This window comes from Apostichopus japonicus, chromosome 11 (genome assembly GCF_037975245.1).
Source record: "Apostichopus japonicus isolate 1M-3 chromosome 11, ASM3797524v1, whole genome shotgun sequence".
Taxonomy (NCBI): domain Eukaryota; kingdom Metazoa; phylum Echinodermata; class Holothuroidea; order Aspidochirotida; family Stichopodidae; genus Apostichopus; species Apostichopus japonicus.
This window is the reverse complement of record NC_092571.1, coordinates 27,397,117-27,415,725: the sequence shown is the minus strand read 5'-3', so window position 1 is coordinate 27,415,725 and position 18,609 is coordinate 27,397,117. Positions and strand designations below refer to the sequence as shown.

Genomic DNA, 18,609 nt, shown 5'->3' with positions numbered 1-18,609 from the left:
ACAAAATTTGTGCATTGGTTGTTTAGATTATCCCTAAATGATGAATACTCTCAACACAGAAATAGTTATTCCATGAACTATGACATATCAAGGCTAACAGTTTGTCTGAAGTCATCTTTTCAGGGAAAGTAAATCACACAGCAACCACAAATATTATGTTCTGATTACACGTAGGCTTTGTGCGGACACACAAAGCCTTTAAAGTATGTAAATTTTCAGTTTCGATTATTTTATCGTGAAAAGCGTTTCCTGAAACTAATTTAGCAATGCTATATTAAAGCAAGTACAACTCTTACCCAGACCAGTCTTTGAAGTGTTTGCTTGAGTCGTTACAAATTTAAAAGTAAATATCAAAACTGAAAGACACTTTGACCAGGTCGTTCGAACTGAAAGAAATGTTATGTCAAGTGAATAATGTACATGATTGTCAACTCTGCATTTAGAGCATGACCGAAATCGAAGTTGAAAACTTTTGAGATCAAACGCTACTAAAATATATATTGCGTTCCCTAAGTCTATGATGCATTGCGTTAGACAAAACTAAACTACGGAGAAAGATTCACTGAAATCGAGCTTTGTATTTGTTCTCTTCGTTTTAACATATTGACAAGACAAAAACGTCTTTTGCTAGTATGAAACGTCACGTAAACACCTCAGCCATTAATATAGCGTGGGTGAACTCGAAATGAAAATGTTGCATGTGGTATCATGATTCCGTCAGTCGATTTAGCATCACTAGTTTAATAGTTCCATTATTCCGCACGGTCGCAAACTGGAAATTTATCCGCCGTTCCAAGAAACTCACATTTTATTAATATAACAAGTGTAAAACACGAGTAAAAATAAGTAATTAATATAATCAGTTCTTGTAGGTGACGATTCAGATAAATGCATTAAATTACCTTCCTTTAGTCATTACAGCTTAAGACTTAAAGTATTTGCCATCTATGAGCCACACATGATAGGGTTTATTTGTATTATAGATCCTACTTATTCTTTTTCATTTCGTCTTTGACATACCTTCTGTTTCTGTATCTTTTGATATAAGTTAGCCTATTATACTTCGCCCTTTATTCTTTTTCACATTGACTCCATGCATAATCAAGTTCAGTGACGTCAGAAATAAGGTGTTGTAGTAATGTACGTATGCATGCATTTATAAGCGTTGAACACCTACTCTGTTTATACTGTGAAAGCAATCATGTCGTTTGTTATAATGTCCAACGGTTCACAATCGAATCGAAAGAAAATCTAGATCATAATAGCATTTTTATGACATAAAATATATTCAGTATACTTTAATACAAGGCGTTTGAATAGAGTATTTCGATATAACACATATAATTAGTATGTCCAATGTTTTTTATATGTACCTACCATAGAACATCCGTTAGGACTTTCTTTACAATTCATTGCATAATCTGAATGTACGTTTAAGAAGAAAAAAATAAGTAGATGCACAATATAATGTCACGTGAACATCTAAGTCTTCATTCTCTAACATCTTCTTGTTTTGATATGCCAATAATGAAGACATCTCTGAATGAGGTCAGTAACACAAGATCTTTACGATAAAGATGATGATATCGGTATTCACCTAAACACTATCAAGACAGAAAGCAAACGTGCGTATGATGATCAATTTTACAAAGTATAAATAATATTTACAGTGAAAATGAAAGCTTAAAATACAAATAAATGAAAGCACAAAATACTAATTAATTTTCTTCAGTTTACGTTATAGAGGATTATTTGATCCGTAACACCACTACTAGTTTAAGAAACACAAAGAACCATAAAAACTTTATTTTTAAATCGATATTTCTTATTACAATACTGTGAATTGTGGCCTTTGTCACTTAGATGTTGTCACGTGATAACGTGATCATTAAATCTGCATACGGGTATTTCATCCTTTTAAAGAATCACGATAAAGGAATCATAACTCCACAAACACACACATCAATAAGGAAGCGAAAATATTTCTCGTCACGTGTCCAAGACGTCAGTTTCAGCACTTGAAAAACTAAAGGTCATGCTATTGTAGTGTTGAGTCATCTACTCCTAGGGGAAATCCTTTCAACATTCCTAAGTGCACAATGAATATTTATTTAAATCACTCTGGGCTTTTGCACTTTTAATAATAATACTCACGTTTATAATAATAATACTCACGTTTGTTTCTCCTCAAAGTCTCTTCATCGGGAGGGGGGTTTTCACTTTCAGTTTTAGTTGTAAACAATTTCACTTTTAACGATTGATACATACAGGGAAATTCATATAGGCCTACAGATGCACGTGAATAGTTGCAAAGCTGTTATAGTGTACTTTATAGTTATACAAGGAAGTGTTTTGACACAGTATAACTGCAGTGTTAAAATGTATGCTAATGAAAGAGATATTTCAGTGAAACAATGATTATCATATAGCAATACAGTAATATATTATTCTGCTAATTCTTCCTTCACGGGAGCATTTTGATAATGCTACAGTGATACTGATCTGCCTTAAACTGTTAATTGTTAATCATCGACTTCATTAAGTAAAAAAAAAACTGAAATCAATGCGAATTGCAATTTGTTTACAATTTTAAAGAATTTTAATCAAAACGCTATAGTTTGAATATAGCAATAACGTTACTGGACCTATTAAAACTCAGTGTGTAAAGTAAGGTGTGACAATGTCACCGCATCTTCTGTAATTTATAATTACAATCATACTTACTTCTGTAAGTGGGTTCTGTCTCCGCTTTGGAGACATATCGGGTAATGAATAAGGGGTTAATCAACGGTCTAGCGTGCGTTACTTTAATGCACGATCGGGGGATAATGCAAGCGATGCACGAGGGCGGAGCCCGAGTGCATCGAGCGATAGCAGTAACACCCGGAGTGCATTAATCATGTGAGTAACGCACACTAGACCGTTGATTAACCCCGTTCATTCATACACTACCATTTGTGTGGGGGGAAATTCATAAAAGAAAACATTTTTGGTTACATATAACCAAAGATTTATTAAGTGATGCCCCGTAATTTTACCGTGCGTTACTCACAGGATTAACCACGGTCAGCTGACCTGAATGGACCAATAGGATTTAAGAATCTTTACTAGGTATGAATGAATTCTATTTTATCCCTGAATTCATTTGCAGAACACCTAAATGTTGATAGTAAGTCGTAGGCCTACTATAGCCAAAGTCTCAACACGTATACAACTGAGCGCATCTTCGATAATAAGGAATTCTTTTGCGTAAGGTTAAGTTTATTCTGTGTTTAACGTTCCACGGCGTTTTTATTTTGTTGCTATGGTCAGATTACAGGGTTTGCTCAACAACTGTTTTTCATATTGTAATTGATAACTGATACTTTCTTTTTCATGTGGCTCTTTTACTTCCTCGGAGCATAAAATATTACAAGACAAAGAATCTGTGACAGAAAGTGCGAGTCGGTTTTCTGTTGAATGTTATCTATACAGCCTGTAAATGGTTGCCTGGCAATTGTTCAAATTAAAACAGATTGCATAAAAGTACATTTATATTCCTGTATTCATTAATCCTTTCTCCTAAGCCAAGGTAAACATGAGATAATATCTGTTTCAAACTAACTTACATATGCAATATTTTGCGTTAAAAAGGGAGACACTGGAGTTTTAATTGTGTATGAGTAGCGTTACATTTAATGTCCTTCACCTTTTGCTAACAGACGTTTCGTTGAACGTTGTTGAACAGTGCAAAATCATCGTAATACGTTCTATCTTAAAAATAACAATCAATTATTGCAGGCAAACTATGCGGCTAACCGCCAACAAATGCTGCTTACCAACAGTTTTAAGTTAAGGATATAATAGCTTTCGGCCACGATGCATGATATAATGCGATTAAAATGTTAGGAGACGTTATTTAAGTTGACTTGTTCTTTTTTAAAGCAGTTAAGTCATTTTTGCACTCAACCTTCTTTCCAGGTGGGCTGCTATCAATATTTCATTTCATTTCATTTATTTCGTCTATACATAAGAACAATAGAACAAAGTGGTATAGTTTAACAGGACACTAGAAAAACAATAGTAGTTTATCGAGCTAGCGACCAAAAATAACAACAACAAAAAAACAAAAGAAAGAAGGTAACAATTAAGAGTAGAGATAAATAAACATGAGATAATCAATACTCAGTCAGCGTAAGTTTTCGCTTAAACGTTAAATAAGATTTTACAGTTTTTATATCATTTGGAAGCACTTTACAGGTTTTATAGCAGTAGTTATTCAAGTGTAATTTACCGTGTTTCGTGTGATGTCTGCTAACATAAAAATGGGTATTATTCCTCGTACTGTTACGAATATACGCGGAATTACAGGGATTAACAATATCACTAAAGACACGGGGGAGAATATTGTTGATATACTTATAAATAAAAGAACACATCTTGAACATGAATGTCGCTGACCTTACGAATACCAAGGTCTTTGTGCAAAGTACTGGTAGGATAACGTCGATGTTTAAAGTAATGGATTTTAACATTCTATTTTGAATATTGTCACTGGGATTGTTCATCATATTGAAAGAGCCCCCTCAACTACATAAAAACCATGCAATAGAGATAATTTGGAACAAAAAAGTAATTGACAAGAATAAACTTACAGGTGTTGATTCCAACATATGACATGGTGTAAAGTAGAAGTGCCAAAATCGTATATGCATTTGAAAGGAGGAATATGAAAATTGACCTCATTTCTATAACTGATTAAAAGAGCACCTTTATCGGGGCCTCTAATTGTCAAATATTGGTTTCCTATGCTAGGCATAGGTGTATTGCAACGAACCTCTATATCATTATTATCTCATCTGAAATTAACCATAAAGTTTGTGCATTGACCAGGTGCCCTTTCAACTGTGCTGTAAGAATATTATGGTAATAGCATAAGAAGGGACCCCGAGGACCCCGATATTAGTGGGCCCCCGGGATATTCCCCGGCTTCTCGATGGGCCAGACCGCCCCTGCTTCTGTGCCTTTATAGAACAGTGAAATTACGCCATGGATCAATTCTGACTCATTGAAATTGCTACTCAGCGTTGTAAATATATAGAACCACAAATCCTGGTAGATTAGTGATATTATGATGTAACTACTATATATATTGTCCAATCCGTTGATCCATTCAGTCTATAGATTCATGTTTGCCAGTTTTGTGTGGACAATCAAATAATTTCATCTCATAAAATGTCAGTTTGTGCAACACCTTCCCCTAACATCGAATCTTAATGACGTACCTGAACGGATGAACTGTCAAATCATTTAATAAACATTATTAAGATGTGAAATTGAATTCAACAATCCAGTAGATGTACCAGTAGACTGTATCTAGGAATGAATTGAAAGTTCATCGACATTCTCTGCATCATCTGACAAACTGGTAATGGTAGAAACATCCTTCACATGTTTAAGATTCGTGTTCACGTGACGCTGAAATCAATATACGGTTGAATGTTATTTTCTTACATATGTTTTATCCAGATTGGAGATTTTGAATCTACCAATGACGGAAGTATCATATCAATTGGAAGTATTGCATATCGATATCTACAATTCTGCATAGAGACATAGAGAAACATTAGAAACGAACTGTCGGGCAAATAAGTCATAACGCTTTGAAATGGAAAAAAAAGTTAAAAATAACATTAGCAAGACGACCCCCTCTTAGCAAGGATTCGATCCCGGTCCTCCTGATCTATTTTTAAACTGTATTTGTGTATAATAAATTAACGACGATTGGCATTGCCATATACGTACTAATTAGATAATTACATGATCTGACCTAGTGCCTAATAATGTATTTGTCTGAGGTTAGTGTAATAAGCCCTAATGACTAAATGGCTCAAATACATTAGTCGAATGTCTTATTTGAATATTTCATACTTGTTGACGACATGTGAACAACTTATGCTGCATATAAAAAGACATGTGTAATTTATCCAAATTATTCGATTTGTACTTTTTGCTGATGTTTTTTGTCTCCAAGTGACGACATCGCGATACAGAGTTATAAACAATGAACTCTGTATGGTTAACAAACTATCTCTCGGTGTTAGCTAAATAAGTTGCATGCTATTTACCAATCGCCCTTTAAATGCTGATCTGGACGTTATTATGAATGGAGTTCACATAGAAGGAGTTTATGTGACGAAGTTTCTAGTTGTACTCATAGACCATAAACTGAACTGAAAGAACACCTTAAGAATTTAACAATAAAAAAAAACTTTCTAAAGGCATCGGGAAAAGAGTGGCGTGCTTTACATTTATACTGTGCAATTTTTGTTCCATATCTCAACTATTGTGCTGAAGTATACAGCACAATACAGTGAAGTATACAGTGTATAGGGAAATAATAAAATAAAGATATGCATACAAGAAAAAACAACTTTGTATTTTTACTTCAGGTTCAAACTTTGAAATTTCCTTGATTATACTATTAAAATATCAAAATTGTAAATATATTGTAATTTTATATAAAAAAAAAGGTACTAAAAAAGTGATATGAACCCCAGATGGTTTCAAATTAAGGTTCTTGTTAATAAGTAACTTTCATGCAGGTGAAATATATGTGTTAATGTTTTTTTGTCTTATTCTGTCTTTTCTCATTGATCTCATTGTTGTTTGCCAGTGTACATTTCTTGAAGTGTGCATAGACTTTTCCTAAGAATTATTGAGAGAGCGTAGGGAAAAATGATATAATAAGCATGTAGATATGTAAATATCACATGTATATGTACACATTAAACTCTGTTTTATTATGATTCTGCAATGGTTTTTATTTCATTCATATATATATATATATATATATATGTATATATATATATATATATATATATATGTATAAATATATATATATATATATATATATATATATATATATATATATATATATATATATATATATATATATTTGTATATATATATAAATGAAAATCGTAATGAGTTGGAAAATCAAGAACAGTGAAAAAACTTTCAGCCTCCACCGGGATTCGAACCACGGGCCTTCCTATATATATATATGTATATGTATATATATATGTATATGTATATGTATATATATATGTATATATATATATATATATATATATATTTATATATATATATATATATATATGTATATATATTTATATATGTTGTAGCAATTGTTTCTGTCGTGTGAGTACTGGCTCGTAACCTGATGTAGCTTGATCATTCGCGGGCCAGTCATAGTTATCGATTGATAGTGAGAAACTCATTGTCATTTTGTTGAGGGTCGCATAGCCTTTGATTGGATTCAAATTATGTAATCGATCCTCATTTATCATGCCTCGTGCTATTTTTCTACCATATTACGCAGGTTATTGTTTACTTAGTTTTGTTTCCGGCATGGTGAATTGGATTGAACTAGTCTGGCTCACCCTGGAGAACAAAATGCACATCGAATCTGTATCAGGTCGGTGGACGAGAGCCCAACTAGCAGGTCTGCGAACAAGGCTCCGAAAGATATGTGAACGAGAGCTCGATTTGCCACCGATGGCTGCAATTGCCGTTGTAAGTGCCATGTATGGCAACTTTCGCAATTTCTCGAAAACGGCCTCTAAATATAAATTATAACCTTTACATAGTGCATTACTGCCATTAGGTTTTTCACAAAGGCGATGAGTACATCGTAAAGCCAGTGGTGCAGTATGAATGCAGCATCATGTTAGTTTCACTGGATGATTAGGGATCTTACTAACATATTCCTGCTTTCTTTTAGGATTTCAGTGTTTGACTGCCAAGCATTTGATTTATTTCTTGTTTTTATGGACCAAGGATACATCAATAGTTATATGGCGTATTGACAAGGATTTGATTCATGATCATGTTATGTGTAACAATATCTACAAAAAGTTAGTAATTAACTGTATACCAGCTTACCGGCGCAAAAATATTTCTAGTCGACTATACACACATCTGCGAGAAATATGTTCTGCCCTATTTATTCAATACGGATCAGACTAGTTTTGAATGCAGTTATTACATTTTATTTTATTGCATTAAAATAACCATTCCAGACTAAATATTAGCCATGACGCCCTTGATTACAGCTATATAGTTGATTACAATTTTCAGCGAACATTGCAGAAAGACATAAGCATATTTATGAAAAGCTACACAAATACAGCTTTAAAATGGCAATAAAGCTTATTTTTGTCCTTATGCTGATCTTTGCTGTCTTTATAGCTTATTCTTCTCAAATGGAGATAAAACATGCACAATTTCGAGATTATGTATTGACGAGCCCTGTGCAGTACTTCCCTTTCGGTAGTAAGGTAGGGATTTACTGTGTGCAGAAGACAAGCAACAAGACAGATATCACTATCTACGATAAAGGTACTATACACATAGTTGAAAATACGGTTTTACAGGATGGGTTCTCAGACATTTATCAGTTTGAAGTGATTAATTCAACGACTTCTCTGTTTACAATAAATAATCTAACCCGTCAGTTAAATGACACAAGTTTTACATGTCGGAGCGGCTCAGAATTATATGCCCGAATCATAGGCTTTAATCCGATAAATGATGTTAATCCTATATGTTCGTCATCATATCAATCTCGATTCATATTTGAGGATTCGGTACAAAGTAACATCGAGATGAATTGTACTTCAGAGGAAGGAGACCCACCAGTGATGATGTCAACTTACATCAGAGATGGAGATAAAACCAATGACGTCACTAATATCTCAACCATAACAGTATCCTCTCACCCGCACCCCTCTAAGACTCTATCATTCTCATCGTACTTCAACTCATCATTTAACAATAGTGTCTTTGTCTGCAATGTCTCTCAACAATTACCAGCAGCTTATCAGAGTTATCAAGGATTTTGCTCCTTCGGACCTATTCTGTTTCTCCCCTTGTTCTCTGTCACAGCTACTCCATCAAATGTAAACTTTAGTGATGTTAGAAATGAAATATTTCGTTGTACCAGTAATGTGAGTGAAGTTAGACTATTCTGGACTAAAATCCCAAAACACTGGAAATATGATAGTAAGGAAAGCGATGCATCCATTGAACTCACTGTATTGGATACCGGAAGAGGCGTCTACTCAGAGGATATACAATGCATTGGTTACTATGGAGATAGAAATATCACATCGATGATCCACATCAGTGCAACCAATAACCCAGGTCGAGTTATAGCTGTTTTATTAGTTGTCATGGTCATCTGCTTCTGTTTTATATGTCTCATTGTAATTATAGTATACAAATATCGCTCAAATGTTTCCGCCGGAGAGAAATCTAGTACGAGTAATGCCAATGATAGAAATACATCCATTAATGATGGCATTATCCCACCGATTGAATCTCAGATTGATAATAGTAATGCATTAAATCTCCCCACAGATAACTATACGAACATCAATTCATCTTTATTTACTTATGACAGTGGTGGTTATCTGTCTCCCTGCAAACCTTTACAAGAATATGAACAGTATGATATTGTTAAATGATTATTTTTTATGTTACTAACTTATATTCATATATTACGTTTTGGGTTTGATTCATTATTTTTTTTTATAATTGTGTTAAATACAGTATTTAGTACTTTATCATCAAATTACCTTGACAATACAAAAAAGAGTTAATAACAGACGGCATTCTTTTGTATCATGTAACGTGATACACTTTGGTGGAAATAGTCTGAATATATCCATCCCTCCAATGCGACAATTGTATTTACATATACAGTAGTCTGGGAACTTTTGAACAATAGTCTGTTCGTTAGCACACCACCTCGCCTGGTTAGCGGAGTGGAGGACATAGGGGGTGGGTGTTCTACCCCAACAGGCGTTATTTAACTACATAGTGTTTCCTCCATTTCATATGCCCTATTGTAAGAGTCAGAGCCTTAACACTGACTTCCACGCACAGAATGGCAGATGAGCGCACAGACGACAACGATTAATTTCCCCTTCGTTGGTCTCATTTGTTGAGACTATGCAATTGCGAACCACCACGCACTGTCGACAGCCAGAGAGAATGATACATTCAGGGTATAGAATAATGAATCGAGATTGATAAAATTGTATTTAATACAACTTTCTGGCATTATTGCACGCATGGTGGTACGTGAAGGTTAATCATATAATATACGTTACAACTCATGTAATGTTGATACATGTTGTACTATATATGTATGTGTACACTGTAAATTTTAATTAGTCATATACACATGCCAAAATGGTCAAATGACTAATTTTGCATTAGTCAGAATTTTTGACTAATTTCATCAGTCATATGACTAATTAAAATGGCTAAAGACCAATGAAAATTAGTCATTGTCCAAAATAGTGACGAAGCATAATTAGTCAATTGGGAATCACGAAATTTGATTTCAAAGCTTTATTTGTTATTTTTGGTCTTCAAGGTTTTTTGTTATTTACTTACAAACAACTTCCGCGCCACAATATGGATGAATATTAAAAAATTGTTTATAAAATCACCAATAATTAAAAACCCAAGGAATAATGGATATGCTATATAACAATTTTCGGTTAAGTGTAAACTCTAAGACGTCATAAGAAAAATTTCCACCAATTTTTTGGGGAAATTGATAATTACTTATAGCAAAAACTTAATTAGGTTAAGGCGATATTCCAGCACCGGTACTAAAACGTCTTCGTCAATTGACTAATTTAGAATTCACAAATAACGTCAGATATACGTAGCCGCGCGTGCGCACTCTGCAGGCGCCAGGCCTCTAGCTCTCGATGATTCCGACGCCATATTTGATCCTCAGTCAGAAATTCTGGAGCCGAGAAAATGTCTGCAATCGCAAGGTGGGTGTATCTTATAACTTTACTAAATTGTGATTTAATTGCAAGTTATTCTTTATTTAGTATTTTTAGAATAGATAGTTAAATTGATGACAAGTAAATTACCAGTTTTAGTTCTGCTTAGCGACAACGAACGTTCGTCGTTCTTGCCTAACGTTATGCCATATGCATGATATGTGCAGGATACCTCATACTCATAGGCCTAACGTGATTCAATAGGCTATGATGTGCACAAAAATTTATCTTTGTTTATTTTTGTAAAGTTCATTCTCAGAACCATTAAATGTTAACCTGAGTAGGGCTTAGCTTATTTACTGTTCAAATCGATGAAATTGTCAGACTGAAAGTAACGGTGAACAGCGTTATAACTACGGTGGTCGGCAATGGGCGGGCCCGACCAGCACGGAGGATTTTCGCCCACCACTCCGGATGAAAAACACTGCTTCCGACCGGCACTAATTTCACATAAACAAAACTGCTTAAAACGTAACTATTTGTGAATAAAAGTGTTATTTGCAATTGTACAAGACTCATGTTTTGCAAGGACAATTTTCCTGAATGTTTGAGATTTAAAAATCTAAAAAAACTGAAACCAAATCACAATCTAACTTCTTGTACACGTGCAATTAGCGTGAACCAGAGCCTAACATACAGGAAGGCTATAATCCTACTTATGGAGAACAGGACCTAAACTCCCTAGCTAGGTGGAAAAAAATCGGTTTGCTGTTGGGCAATTTTCGCACTGCAGCGGATCTGTACTTTTTTTTAAGCCAGCTAGATGGTAAACATCCCTTTTCATATCATGTATCACTGGATTGGGGGTTTACAGCATTTGGTCAAGCTTTCTCGAAAGGGTGTATTACATTAACGTTTCTGAAAAAGTTTGTCCAGTACACGTGTCATGATCATACCGGGGCTGAGCTATACAGCAGCTTGAAGGTCCTCTGCTTCATACACTGCAATACGATGTGGTGAATTGAACTGAAACTGTTTCGCAAATAAGCTTGCATAAAATTTTCACCGAATAGTCACTTCTATCTCTAACCCTATGGCAGCCTAACAACACACTAAGTCAATGGGGGAAATCAAGCCTAACCATATGTTTATTCGCTGAACCTGTGACGCAGTAGGCTGGCACTAAAATTATCCATGGTTTAGAGGGCTGTACTACTATTATGCAGATATTAACGTTACGGTCAATGGTCTTTGTAGTTAGCATATATGTGTGGCGTAGCTTAATTGTTTTGTTTGACTTTTGGTATGTCAACATGGGTTTTCTGTAGTTCTTAGGGGCATATTTTAATGCAAATGGCTAATTTTCATTTTCAATTGTAGTTGCGTACCACTCGTTGAACAAGGCTAACAATGTACAAGGCGCAGGTAAAAGCTATACTTATGTGCTGTTTTTATCAGACTTTCTAGTAGCCCATTGTTACAATCATTGATAAGTGACTAAGAAATTTTATTTATGAGGTTTGATAACGAGGAAGATTTGCAAGAATTATATATAGTATTGACTCCCGGACATTTGGTAGTGGCGGATTTTAGTGTATAAGGCAATTGTATTAATGTTTTGAGGGAGATAAAATTGGACTATATTTCATTAAAAAATGCCAGATTTCTACAGTTTCGAGTGAAATTCAATTAACCAATGCGAATTGTATCCATCGATATTTGGATTAGTCTCATTCTGTTGGTGTATGTAAGAAACAAAAAGTGAATCCATTAACACATTTGAAAATCAAGGGCACTACGGTCAATGGCAGGTTGTTCCTAGTAGGCAGAAACCATACTGAGCCCTATATTTGTTATCCAAAATTAAATTCTTTTAAAGTATTATACTTTTTTGGGTCAACTATGCTCTTTATACTTTTTTTGGCAATTGCACTTTTTATGCCAATTAAGATCTCTAGTGATGTCAAGAGTGAAGAATTCCTAAACACTTCCTGATAAATTTGAATTTGTTAGTGATTTTTCAGAATGCTGTTGGGTGTGATCATGTTGAGTGCCAAATCATGCCACAGTAATGACTGTTTCTGCCTTCATGATATTGTGGGGAAATGTCAATGATGTAATGGCTTCAAATAAGGAGAAATTACATGACTGAACAGCATTGGCAATTTAGCACTCAGCCTGTGACACCCTAGAAATATTGAAATTTTAGCTGCTCCTGCACTAACACCCACTAGAAGTAACCTTTATATTCAACTTGATTTTTTCCCTCACAACCAATAATGTAAATATCAGTGAATGGTGTGCAAGTAGGTTTATTTGTCAAACCCTGAAATTGATATTTCTGTATATTTATTTCCAACAGGTATGCAAAGAAGAGGGCATCCATGATTTGTTTATAGCTCCATGGTTGTAGGAATTGGTCTTATGAAGTATGGCAAATCTGTACTACTTAAGGTGTGCCAGTCGATGAAGAGAAAGGATGAGGACTTTTCCTGGGCAGTTGATGAGATGCAAGGGCAACGAGATGAGCAGAGTAAGAAGGGTACATTCCATTATTTGGTTATTTATTAATATTCAGTGAGGAAGTGTTGAATGACTTATCTCTTTGATTTAATAGAGCCCAAGTCGGGAATGGTTTAAAGATTCAGGTAACATGGAATTAGAGGAGGGACTTAACCTTAGATGTAATGTTGCACAGTAAACCAGTATTTGAAAAAAATATTGGTAATTACCAGTTCAAGCAAGGTACGATACCACAAAAATGAAAGGACCGAAGTACCATCAATGGCTATACTTATGAAATAGTGTAACTGGTGATAGCATGTATTACACATACCCTATATCATATAGTTCTGAAGACAAAGTAAAGTATGTTGCTTATTTAGGGAACCCAAGTGTTTCTGTGAAAACACTGTATTATCGGGTGCCATTTTTGTCAGTACAACTAGTACTTGTTTTCAACAGTACCATGCAATTTTACTCAGATGGGTTCATCTGCACGAAAGCAAGCATCAAATAGTGGATCCTAAATAATTGAAGCAGACATTTTGCCTGTCATGTTTATGACACACATGTTTATGATTGCTTGTGTGGTGCTTCCCGGGTCAGTACTAAAAAAGAATCCTGATCAATGAAGGGAGACTATTTTGCTGTCACTTTGTACAGGTTATATCAGCAGAGCTCTGACAAGGTTTATAATAGTTACATTGTTATGAATTGCAATAAAGTCCTGGTGAGAAGGAGCCATGTTATGAATTCGTATGAAGTCCACGAAGCGGCTATCCTGAGGTTTGTCCGATTTAACAAGAACACAAGTTGCTGCAGAACAATAAAGACGAAGCGTTATTCAGAAACATTAAAATTTCAATGTATAAGAGAAGTAACCGACTATATATGGGTATCATTGTCATTGTACACATCTAATTATAATTCTTATTTATTTTGTCAACAGATGCCACTGCTGTTGCTGCTGTGCTTGGTATTCCATTGCTGTTGAAGGAGAAAATAAAAAGCTTCCTGATATTTGCTGATGAAAGTGTAAGGACATATCAACCCTTCAAGTCCCATGGGATCTTGTCATAATTGATTTGCAAGTGCACTTTTCAAAAAATTACAACTAGACTTTACCATTTCGCTACGTTACAGGACTGTTGGTGTCATTCGAAAGAGCTGATCTTTTTTCAGAAAATGACACTTTTTTTTATTGGGGGGGGGGGGATATTGAATACTGCCCTCCACCACACAAGGGCAGTCCGGACAAAGGGGAAAAAGTTCCCCTTTACAATGTTGGATAGATATATATATTTCACTTGGGAACAATGGCAGTTTTTTGACAAAATATGAATGAAAATTAGACAAAATTGGCATAAAATCCAACAAAGTTTGCTTGAAAAAAAAAAAAAAAAAAAAAAAAAAAAAAAAAAAAATCGAAATTTTGAAAAACAAGTCTCTAGGATCAAGGGCATGTAGTGTGGGGGAAACTTCTGCCAGCCATGTTAAGTCCGCCATTCAGTGGGGTGGGGTGCTGGGGAACTGTATGAGGTTCTTGTTGTATTCGCCATTGTGTGCCCCTTTTCAACACAAAGTGCCCCTTTTGTGGGGATTTGTCCCCTGCCCTATTCCTATGTAGGCGTCCCTGTTTGTACATTCTTTTACCAAAAGAATATATGTGGATGCCTTTATGATCTGTAGTTAGCTCCTAATGTTTTTATTAGTGATATATATGGTCAATTCCATTTAAACTTAGCATGGTGGTGTTGGTATAAACATTTGCCATTTTAATTTGTTCAGATTAATTTTCATGAGTGGACAGGGACAGCAATGAATTTCCTACAAAACGCTTGTAAATCTCATGAGAAGTAATGTGATGGGTGTTAAACCAAAATTAATAGCCAGTTTGAATTTCATCTTGAAAGCAAATGTTTTTTCATGGTATTTGGAAACAACAGTTGGCACTAACTGAAGGTGAAGAGTTGGTCTCTGAAAATGTAGGCCATGTGACCATACCTCTGACGCATAAGGAACAGCTGTGCAAAAAATATGACCTGTAAAACTGTTCATAATCTAAGCACATTAGTATTATTAAATTTCTTATCAATATATGTGTGGAGTGTATGGTTTTGGCAGATTGTTTTGTGATTTTATTGTTAGTTTTGAATTGTCCAGGGTTAGTGTTAGAACTAATTTTTAACAGAGAAAAAAAATTTTCCAAACTTAAATGCAGCTTGATTGGTTGGGATTTATTTTACTTGTCGTGAAACTGCATGCAGCTAGACAACAGCCATTTCGCTTAAAATCACACTTGAATGGGAATTTAAAAAAGTGGTGTAGAAAGCCAAATTATTTCAGGTTAAGTAGGGTGATTAAAAGCCACATTGATACCAATAATCACCTGTACCATACCATGTAAAATATTATGGTGTATTTTCTTGCTTATAGAATGAAGACCCCCAAGCCTCTACATCAGGGGAAATGGTGCCACTTATGGAGAATCAACCTGCTTTACAATATTTGTTGATGGGGAAGAAGTTGGATCTTGCAGTCTGCTGATTTCGGATTTGTCTTCATACATTGCATCGTTTTACGTTTTCGACTTAGCTTACCCCACTATTTGAAAGAAGACCATGGTATTCATTCAGAAAATCATCTTAGGCATTAATGACAATTTTAAGTTAGACCTTTCCATTTTAAGTGTGTTGGAGAGGGTTAATCAAAACCTCTAGGTGAAAAACAAGAATAGACCTCTGACCGTTGTCGTTTGTCTGCTGTTAAAACGAAATTATCATACTTTTAAACTAGTTGATACTTAAAATGTAATTCATAATAAGATTTAAATATTTAGCCCTCTACATCAAGGGAAATGGTCCCACTTGTGCAGAATAAACCCACTTTACAATATTTGATGGGGAAGAAGTTGGCTCTAGCAGTTGGGTTGATTTCAGCTCTGTCAGAATACATAGCATCATACTATGTTTTCAACTTGGCTTATCCCACTGTTTGTAAGAAGACCATGGTCTTCATCCAGAAAATCATCCAGTATTTTCTGGTCAACTTCACACTTGTCGTGTAGCAGTACATTTTAAAGCAAGGATTTGAGTCATGACATGACATGTTTTTAATAGAACTTTGACTTTTCAGTTCTTATTAAAATGTATTTGTCCATTATGTATGAGTGGACATACTGCTGTATAATTTTTATATCAATATATTGTATTTTCAATCCTCTGACACAATTTGGTGATTGGGACAGCCATTTGGGACCAACTTGTTTATAATATTTGCATCCCTTGAAACAGTTCTCTGAAAATATTGGCTTAATCTGACAAAGTTTTTTTTAATGATTGAACCATGGGAGAAATATCACCCCATTCTAGCTGTAACACTCCTATTGAGGCTTTTCATGTATGCTTTTCAAGATATGTTATAGCATTAAATGAGTTAAAATAAAGCCATGATTTCTGTATTTTTTATTCAAACATACCTTTTCAACCTTGCAATAGGATTTCCTTCATTTACCCCACAAGATTGCCAATTTGTTTTTTTTTCTGGGAGGGGGGGGGGGGTCGGATTGTATTAGCAACAGCCAGCAGGAACCCTGAGTGAAACTTACAGATTTATGCACACAAAGATCTCCACACAAACTGGAGGCCCAAAACATCCGCTAAAGTGAAATCAAAATCGTGATGGATGGTGCATTAGTCTGATGACTAATGAATAACAGGTCAAGTGCTGTGCAGGACTAACTTTGGAAGTCACCAGACTAAATGAATGGTCATATGACTATGATATATTAGTCACTTGACTAGTTTAGCTAATTAGTCATACGACTAATCTTTGCTGGTTAGTCATTTGACTAATTTTAATTAGTCAATTTGACTAACTTAGATTAACAGTGTACATATATATATATATATATATATATATATATATATATATATATATATATATATATATATATATATAGAAAGAGAGAGAGAGAGAGAGAGAGAGAGTAGGTTGGCGTCTATCTTGGCGCAGAGTGCTGTATGTCCATTGGACAGAGCGGAATATACGCGTTATAGCGATCTTCAGACAACTGCAGTTGTATATATATATATATATATGTATATATATATATATATATATATATATATATACATATACATATATATATATATATATATATATATATATATATATATATATATATACATATACATATATATATATATATATATATATATATATATATATATATATATATATATATATATATATATTATTAAGCGTTGAACACCTACTCTGTTTATACTGTGAAGCAAGCGTGTCGTTTGTTATAAAGTCAAGCGATTCACAATCGAATCGAAAGAAAATCTAGATCATAAGAGCATTTTGATGACATAATATATATTCAGTATACTTTAATACAAGGCGTTTGAACGTAGTTTACTTTTGCTAAAACACATATATTTAGTATCTCCAGCTTATATATGTACCTACCATAGAACATATGTAAAGACTTTCTTTACCATTTATTGCATGATCTGAATATACGTTTAAGAAGAAAACGTAAATAGATGCAAAAAATAATGTCACGTGAACATCTATGTCTTCGATCTCTTACAACTCCTTGTTCTGATATGCAAATAACGAAGTCATCTCTGAATGAGGTCAGTAACACAAGATCTTTACGATAAAGATGATGATGTCGGTATTTACCTAAACACGATCTAGATAGAGAGCAGCATGCGTATGATGATCAACTTTACAAAGTACAAATAATATTTACAGTGAAAATGAAAACACAAAATAAAAATAAATGAAAGCAAAAATACAAAGAATCTTCCTCAGTTAACGTTATAAGGATTATTTGATCCGTAACACTACTACTTTTTTCAAGAAACACAAAGAGCCATAAAAACTATTTTTATAAAATCGCATTTTCTTATTGTAATATAAATTGTGGCCTTGGTCATTTACATGTTGTCACGTGATAACGTGATATTTTCATCTACATACGGGTATTTTATCCTTTCAAGAATCATAATAAAGGAACCACAACACTCCTAACCCACATATCAATAAAGCAAGTGGAAATATGTTTTCTGCTACAATATCATAAAAATAGGTGGTAATTTAAACAAAATACGAAAGGGACATTGGCTATAGATAATACACATTATGTGTTAAACAATTCAATACCCTATGCAATAATGGTTTGAACCACTTAATGTGGTCTTGACTTTCAGTGTTCAACTTAAACGTTGCGTTCTATTTGAAGTTACTCATCGAAGACACCCTGATCACCAGTGGCGTAGGAAGGTACTTTTGAGTGGGGGGT

The 18,609-nt window shown here is 34.4% G+C and overlaps 1 protein-coding gene and 1 long non-coding RNA gene across 8 annotated transcripts in view; one reads left to right on the top strand and one right to left on the bottom strand.

The window, feature by feature from the left end:
• Positions 1–18,609, bottom strand: part of LOC139975557 (uncharacterized) — a 466,508-nt gene that overhangs the window by 130,338 nt on the left and 317,561 nt on the right. The gene's annotated exons all lie outside the window — the stretch shown is intronic.
• Positions 7,645–16,721, top strand: LOC139975545 (uncharacterized). Of its 5 annotated transcripts, none has more exons than XR_011795762.1 (4): positions 7,645–10,838; positions 13,153–13,323; positions 14,242–14,327; positions 15,729–16,721. XR_011795762.1 is itself a non-coding variant. In XM_071983554.1 (4 exons), the coding sequence occupies exons 2-4, from the start codon at positions 13,194–13,196 to the stop codon at positions 15,837–15,839; spliced, it is 336 nt and encodes a 111-aa protein (XP_071839655.1). In that variant the 5' UTR covers positions 10,770–10,838; positions 13,153–13,193; the 3' UTR covers positions 15,840–16,721. The 5 variants fall into 5 exon arrangements, 3 of the variants coding, with proteins under 3 accessions (XP_071839655.1, XP_071839654.1, XP_071839656.1); XR_011795763.1 differs by having other exon boundaries at positions 13,153–13,332; XM_071983554.1 differs by having other exon boundaries at positions 10,770–10,838; positions 13,153–13,332.

Excerpts from the sequence above, each read along its gene's own strand:
- LOC139975545 (XM_071983554.1), top strand. The coding sequence starts at position 13,194 with ATGGTTGTAGGAATTGGTCTTATGAAGTATGGCAAATCTGTACTACTT. Across the intron at positions 13,333-14,241 it reads AGATGAGCAGAGTAAGAAGG|ATGCCACTGCTGTTGCTGCT; the intron begins GTACATTCCATT and ends TTTTGTCAACAG. Across the intron at positions 14,328-15,728 it reads TGATATTTGCTGATGAAAGT|AATGAAGACCCCCAAGCCTC; the intron begins GTAAGGACATAT and ends TCTTGCTTATAG.